The sequence below is a fragment of the Pygocentrus nattereri genome, chromosome 29 (genome assembly GCF_015220715.1).
Source record: "Pygocentrus nattereri isolate fPygNat1 chromosome 29, fPygNat1.pri, whole genome shotgun sequence".
Classification (NCBI taxonomy): Eukaryota; Metazoa; Chordata; class Actinopteri; order Characiformes; family Serrasalmidae; genus Pygocentrus; species Pygocentrus nattereri.
Genome location: NC_051239.1, coordinates 15,765,057 through 15,772,713, shown reverse-complemented (window position 1 = coordinate 15,772,713; position 7,657 = coordinate 15,765,057). Strand labels below are relative to the sequence as shown.

General features: G+C 40.3%; 1 protein-coding gene across 2 annotated transcripts in view; it reads left to right on the top strand.

Moving 5' to 3' along the window:
- Nucleotides 1-6,047, top strand: part of LOC108432102 (serine/threonine-protein kinase WNK2-like) — an 82,347-nt gene extending 76,300 nt beyond the window's left edge. For both annotated transcript variants that reach the window (XM_017705702.2, XM_017705703.2), the window contains 3 exons: nt 1,532-1,576; nt 2,163-2,470; nt 2,726-6,047. In XM_017705702.2, coding sequence (XP_017561191.1) covers nt 1,532-1,576; nt 2,163-2,470; nt 2,726-3,085 — 713 coding nt within the window. In that variant the 3' untranslated portion in view covers nt 3,086-6,047. The remainder of the gene's footprint in view (nt 1-1,531; nt 1,577-2,162; nt 2,471-2,725) is intronic.
- Nucleotides 6,048-7,657: the final 1,610 nt, after the last annotated feature.

The following is a 7,657-nucleotide window of genomic DNA, read 5'->3' as shown; positions in this document are numbered from 1 at the left end:
CCTTTTAGTTCTGTTAATATGTATTCAAATATTTACAGCCCCGCCCCCCCCAAACTGATTATACAAGTTCCTTCTCTCACTTAAGCTCAAAGCAACATTGCAATTCACTTTTTGTTCACGAGGTGAAAAAATAGGGGTCTTAAAGTGAAATGTTCAGTATAATTAATTTAGATCTTATTTGTTGCCAAGAGGTTTAGGTCATCTGCTTTGAATTGGACCTGCTTAAAGGACAGTTTCAGTATTTTTTTTTTTTTTTCTTTCAGAACTTTACATAACAGTGGAGATCTAGGAATATACTTTCCTGTCTATTGGTTTATTAAGTAGTTCAGACAAAAAGTTGTACCATTTGCATAAACTAGCCTTGACTCTTACATTAAAACCCATGAAGCTGGTGAGTTGAGTTCTGTCCACTGTGTTGGCAACAGAGGTATACAGAAATATAAGTCTTTTAGCCATAATTATCAAGCAAATCCCAAGTGTTAAGTCTCAAAGTCAGTAGTATTTGTAAAATTGAGACTTTACCTAGGTAAAAAAAGGCAGCCATGTTATCAATAATCAAACAAGCAAAATCTTTGACCACTGTGGCTTAAAGCATTTTATGTGGGATGAAGAAGAGGAGGCTTAAGTGCTGGCGGCTGCACTGTCAAATGAGTTAATGCTAAAAGTAAAAGTAGAGCAGTATTGTGCGGAGATCGAATCATAGTTTTTGGTATGAAATCTTTCATCAATCCTCTATGGAATGACAGGGTGCAGCTAATTTAATATTTAACTTATTGCACATTTTATGTTTCACTGAAAATGCAAACAAATGCTTGATTGTAGCAGTGCAAGTTATTTTTACACAGCTTTCATATGCATTCTTTTTAACTAGGTAGTTTCAGCTTGTTTATGATAATTGAAGCTGAAATTTTCACTACAAATCTAAAATTCTAGGTTCTACGTTCCTCTTATTTTAGAATTTACCTTATAAGTTTCCTTCCTCAAAAAGACTAACAATTTCCTGTAATTTCTCAGTATAAAAAAACAAAAACTTGTCAGTTATGTTTGGTGCGGTAAGCGTGGTGACACTTGGCACTTGATTCATAACTTATGTACATTAGCGTCTTAGTTCCAGTTCAAAAGTGAGAAAGCTAACTTGCATGCCAAACATGTCCTGGCTGATCATTTACAATTTGGCTAAGAAGAAATGAGTAAATTTGATTTCTTGCCCCTTTTATTATAATGGTAGATATTAGAGCGCTTCAGTCTCTAGTCATTACGCTAAGATTTATTCCACCTTCAGCTTTCTTTTTCTGATTTGAGAACTGCCCATCGGGGTCATTTTCTATGATCACCTGCACCCACCTCCCCCAGCACCCAACTTATACTGGCTAATTAAATCTCCCAGCACCTCCTTCTGATCCTGTTTGTGTTCACTGATTGGCCGCTGTCTTTGGCTCTCCAGCAGCTTGTCCAATGAGCTGTGTGGTGTGCGTTGTTTCCTGCCTTACCCCCTAACCATGTGTGTCTGTATTGTTTTGCCTCTCTATAGGGTCCACTCTGAAACGACTATGTCTAGGCAAAGAGCGCAGTAGTAGTAACTATCCTATTTACTCTCTTCTGCTGTCCCCTTTTCTTCCTTATGTTTTTTTCTCATCCTCCCTTGGCTTTCTTCTTTTTCTTTTTTCGTTCTGTCGTTCTTTGGGCATGGTCACTTATGTAAGTGCTGCTGCAGTCATCTTCGTGTGTTCGCAATAGAGTGTACAGCAGCGTGTGAAAATATAATAATGAAGTGTTTTTGTCACTTCATTTATTTAACTTTTTCTTTTTTCTTTTTCTAGTGCATGGCGATATGTGGTGTGACTTCAGTGAAGTGCTAATTCTGTTGTTTTTGTATGCATCTTTTGGATTCTTTGACATGTATGTTTCAGCAGTCATACTAGTGGGTTCATTCATAATCTTTTGGCTGCTTATTTAATCAAAACAATTAAAACTTAATGCATAATAGGCAGATATTACATCTTAATTGGTGAAATGCAATTAACCATTCAGTATCGTGTCTGTTTAATGTAGTTGTAAGTGAGCAGCCAACTGATTATCAACAGCTCAGGCAAATAGGATTTCTAGGCTTGCTTCTTCTTTTATTCATGATCAATTTTTGACATGTCAGCTGTCTCTCATAGGGTCATCGCACAGCACCGGTGCCACCCCTGTCACCTCAGCATCAAATCAGCAATCAATCCCACCCCCTGCGGTTATGCCTGCGCCTGCTCCTCGGCCAATCACAACGCTGGCTCAGGCTCAGACAAACAACAGCAACAATAAAACCGGGACATTTACAGATGACTTGCACAAGCTTGTCGACGACTGGGCAAAAGAAACACTTGCTGCCGGCCTTCAGCCACGGCCCTCTCTCAACCAGATCAAACAGCAGCAACGCCATCAGGACTTCAAGGCCACTTCCATGCCTATGGGTGGAGCTGCAAATCAGGTATGTTTTGTTCACCGTGTTTTTCCCAAACCTGAAGTGCCTTCCCAAATGATCTGATAAGCACTTTTGGAGCATTTAGAAACAGCAGTACTGTTGCGCTGTTTTTCCACATAATCACCTTGTTATTACAGTTATCCTTAAGGCATTGTTAAAGGATAGGCAGAAACTGGAGTACCTTCTTATTACCACTAGAGGGCTACGTGTGATTGTAACAGTATCCTTATTTATGAAGTCTCTCTCCTTCCCCGTGTGCAGATAAGGCCTCCAGTCCCTCCAAGCTCGTTGCAGTTCCAGCTGCCGCCTCCCTGCCCGCTCTCAGCTGCTCTGGGTCCTGCAGTGCCCCCCGCCCTCAGCACCACCCCCTCACCTGTCCTCCAGCCAGCCGGCTACCTGCTTCCCACCGGTCCTTTTGGAGGGGTGATGCCGAACCCTGGGTACTCAACCCAGTGGCCTGGAATTCCCTGTCCAGTTGGCACAATGGGGCCAGTGAACATGCTTGGCACGGCGGGTATGGTACCCTTCTCTGCATTGGCCAACCCTGCACTACAATCGTTTCCCATGAAGTTGAATGGCTCGGACAACCCCGTGTGCCCTGGCAGCGCTAGGACTGTGTAATTACGTCACCAAATGTACTCCTGTCCATTCCATAAGCAATGTTCTGGGCCAATAGCTTCAGTAACTTGTTTTTCTTTGTAATGCAAAGCTATGTAGTCTTGAGTTGATACCCATTCAATGCCCCATTCAAATCAGTCTCTGGTAAGAGGTTTGTTACACCAGAATCCTGCATTCAAATACTGTGTGGGGTTACCCTGGCCTCACATTGAAACTACAATACCCATAGTTCTTTTGCATTGGTCCAGTGGTAATGATGTCAGTAACATCCTGCCTTTGACGGCAGATGCACCTGTACATAACCCCAGAGCCTGTAAATAATGTGTGTATGTGCACATGAAGTTGAGCGAGTGAAGGTAAGTCTGCATTTGTCTGTAATATCACTATGGCCTTTATGAATTCTACAGCCATAATTGGTCATAATCTCATGTGGTCTTTTTTTTTTTTTTTTTTTTAAATAGATACATGAACACTCAGAGAAACTAAATTTCAGGAACTCTAGAAGTATCCATTTAGAATTATGTTGATCTACCTGTAATAGTAAAAAGGTAGAGCACTAAATCTCAACATGCATTTATTAAACTCCCAGATATAGGGCTCTGGTTGGTACCCTAATGTTTTGTTTTGTGGGTTTTTTTTTTTTAAATACAAGACAATTACTGATAGAATTGGCCACCATGTACACAAAATGCAGTCTCAGACCACATTGCAGATTCCCTACATGCAAAAGAGACATTCAAGGAGAATGTAGTGCCTTGGTAATGAAACAGGTTTTCCCATATAAATCAGCAAGCCTCCCCTCAAAAAGGCTGGCACTTCCTCGAGTTACTAGGAATCTCCTGTTGTTTTAATGCAATATCACTTATTTTTCTGTCTCGCACTTCCCACTGCTTGAGGTTTTTGTTAGATTGTTTACAATTTTAAAAGCCCTTCATATAAAGCACTGCATGAACCATGCTCTTAATTTAGTGTCGAGTGTAAAACAAACCTTTTGGCTTACGGCCCCAGCGCGAAGCCGTTAACAAGCACAATGTGAGAATTCGCAAATGTTTATACCAACATTGTAACCTCCTAAAACGTTGGCCACTTGCATGCTTTTGCTGTCTTGATAGTGGACAACAAGGGCCATACCATCGCTGTAATTACATTTGTGGAAAAATGAACTCCAATTTCATGTGGTGCTTGTTTCATGTTGTGCGTGTTGAGGCAAGAACGGCGCGTTTGCATGCTCATCGTAAAGTTTACAAGTTTACAAAATTCAGTCCATTTTATTAGTTATTTTTGTAAAGGTGGGGATGAGTGACTTTGGAGAAGTCGTGTGTGCACGTTGGAGACGTCTCAGAATGTAACAGTTGTGTAAGATAGGGACAGTGTAGCTGCGCAGATTTAAGTGCAATTTCACCCTCTTTCACGATTTAAAAAAAAAAAGAAAGAAAAAGCAGGAAAAAAATAGAAATAAAAAGCTTTCAGAAATGGCCTTGCCACAAGCCTTATCCACACACCAGGGGCAAGCATTGACTTTGGCACTGTACGGGACTGCCTAGTGTTCCATAAACAGACTAATGTGAGTTTAATTTAATTAGATTTCTATTATTTTAGTTTTTTTCCCTTGTTGTAACTATATTGATAAACATTTTGCTTTGGGTGTATTGTTTTTCCTTTGTAGGGCAGTGCAATCAGTAGACATGTTTATATGGTCTAATAAGTTTTCTTAGCCTTTATTTAGTGCTGCTAGTTTGTCCTGACTGATCTAATTTAGTGATTTGATGGTGAGCAACAGTGGCTATGCGTACAAGCACACAGTGCAGTGCACAAGGCAATACGTTAACTCTAGTACAGCAAACCGAGCAGGTCATCTAGATATAATGTAAAGTACTGAGTCTGAAACTTTATGTAAAATCCAGCCGTAAGCCATGTGCAGATACAAATACCATACTGTGTATGTGTGTCACACATATTGATGCTCTGCCCATAAATGTCTTCTTTTGTAATTGAGGTTGGACAGCTACTCCGAACATTCGGCAGAAATGCAGTTCAAATAATTGCGTATTTTGTTTAGACTGACTACATGTTGAGTCTCTACACTGCCGGGCTGGCCTAAGTTGTTAAAGCTAATCAAAACTACGTGGGCTGGAAACAATGAATTATCCAACATGATGAGGCCAACTACTCCAAAAAAAAAAAAAAGGTTTGTGGGCAGAGCATGGACCAGTCAGTTGATCACACGATTCACTGCTTTCTTTTGCGGTTCTTTTTATTTTTGAATTATTATTTTGTTAGGTGTTCAAAAGGCTTTGGGGCTCATTTTGAGCAGGATGGCCTAGCGCCCTGAGGACACTGCTATATAACTGCACTTTCCCCCCTCCACAATCGAAGCGTGATCTTTGCAACTAAAATACTTTGACCAGCATAGTCAGGTTCTCCACTACACAGTTCCTATAAATGGAGCCACTTTTTTCTACCCCATGTTTGAAGAGGTCATGAAACCGTGGTTCTGCCAAGCTGTGAATTGTACAGGTTGCCTGTGATGAATATATGTAGAACTCTTTTGCTTTGTATACCTTCATTTTTTTTTTCCTTTTGGGGCCTTTCCCTAGTGTACATTTTATTATTCCATCAATTCAGTTTGAATTGGACTTTTTATATAGTCTATTATGCAGAATCCTCTGCTTTTGGGTGAAACACTTCTGGTAAGAGATTTCTGTCCTCTGTTACTTGTTGTATTTCGCATCCACTTTGCCAAGTCTATTTAAACCTTCAGCAGATGTGCAACTCAATTATTATTTATTGTTGGTTACCTTTTTTTTTTTTTCCCTCTCATCAAAGCTGTTTTTGATTGCTTCTGCCTAGAGTACACCTCTCTCTGCATTACGTTACTCAGCCCAGCCCAAACAAGCTGCACTCCGATCACAAAGACTCTGTATATGTTTAAAGAAATAAATAAACATTATTTTGTGCTTGATAATAGCATCCTGGTTTTGTGTGTCTGTGTGGTGTGGTGTTGTTTTTCCCCCTCCATGCAGCGCGTTGGCCAGGTGGATACAGTCAACTGAAAAACTGCCTGAAACAACCATTTGCTCTCCTTACAGATCTGAATTTAATTGTAGAAGTTGTTCTTATTACTTTCGATTTACTTTCCTGATCTCACAATTAACAAAATAGCCAAAACTACATGAAGCAATATATAAAAATATTTCAAACGTAAAGATGACCGTGTGTTCCATTACTGCCCAACCCTGGTGGTTAATATAGTAAGTGATACTTTTTTTTTTTTTTTTTTTTTTGATCCCACAACCGGGGAAATTCTACCCCCGCATTTAACCCATCTGTGAAGTGAAACACCACATACACACACACAAGGGGGCACTAAGTGAGCACACTTGCCCGGAGCGGTGGGCAGCCCTATCCACAGCGCCCAGGGAGCAGTTGGGGGTTAGGTGTCTTGCTCAAGGACACCTCAGTCATGGACTGTCGGCCCTGGGGATCAAACCGGCGACCTTCTGGTCACAGGGCCAGATCCCTAACTGCCCACGACTGCCCAATGTGTCCAAATAGTGAATCTCCTTCAAGTATTTCTTTGTATAGATGTGATGCATAGGAAAGAAGGTATACAGATTCTTTATTTTAAACATTATTGGGGGAAAAGAACCATGTCTCTGCATATGTAGTGTTCAAAGGAAAACTGCAGGGATAAGCAGCAGGTACAGTATTTATTAGATTACTAGAATAGGCTGTATCTACAGTGATGGAGTTGAACAAAACCTTGTGAAAAGCACTTTAACATGCTTGGATTTTTGACAACAGTACCCAACACTACAGAGAAAGCTGACCTGTTAAACTCCATCCCAAGCAGCACCAAGATTAAAGCGGAGTTCCCTACATTTTTCACAATTTCTACATCAGTCGAGATGTTCGCAACGTCCGTTTCGATGTGATGTCTACTGTCCAAAACGACCCGTGTAAAATAGCTTTGTAATATTGATCATGCTAAAATGGTGATTAGTCTGAAAAGCATGTTTTCTTTGGGTCGTATTTTCCATACGTCTCTGCTCATTTGTCTCTTTGCTATGAGTGTTTTATAGAAAATATATTTTCAGCCAAAACCTGATCTTAAAACTGGGGTAAAACTGTCTCGGGCAGTACGTTTGAATCTATTCTGTTGTGTAATTACTCTGTAACACGGCTTTTAGAGGCTTTTAACGCTATGGCCGTCTGGTTCCTACTACCCCCAGTTTCTGAGGCTGAGCCTGAATGGCTTTTACATTTTACCAATTTAATTATGCAAACATGTTGAGACATCCGTGGAATTTTCTTTGAACTATGAAAAAACAAAGCTATCTAGTAAGTCAACCTAATGAAATTTCTAACTACCTCATAATAATGAGAACATTTTCTCTTAACTAGGAGTCATTAATATGAGATACTAAGTCAAAATTAGAGAATTTTTATATGTATGTATACAGACACACACTCTGTCTTCAGCAGCACCGCTTTAACACAGTTATATGAATGATCTGTGTGAACTGAGTGAACAGCTCCCCCTGTCGGCGCTGCGCTGAAGCGCTCAATTCAAAT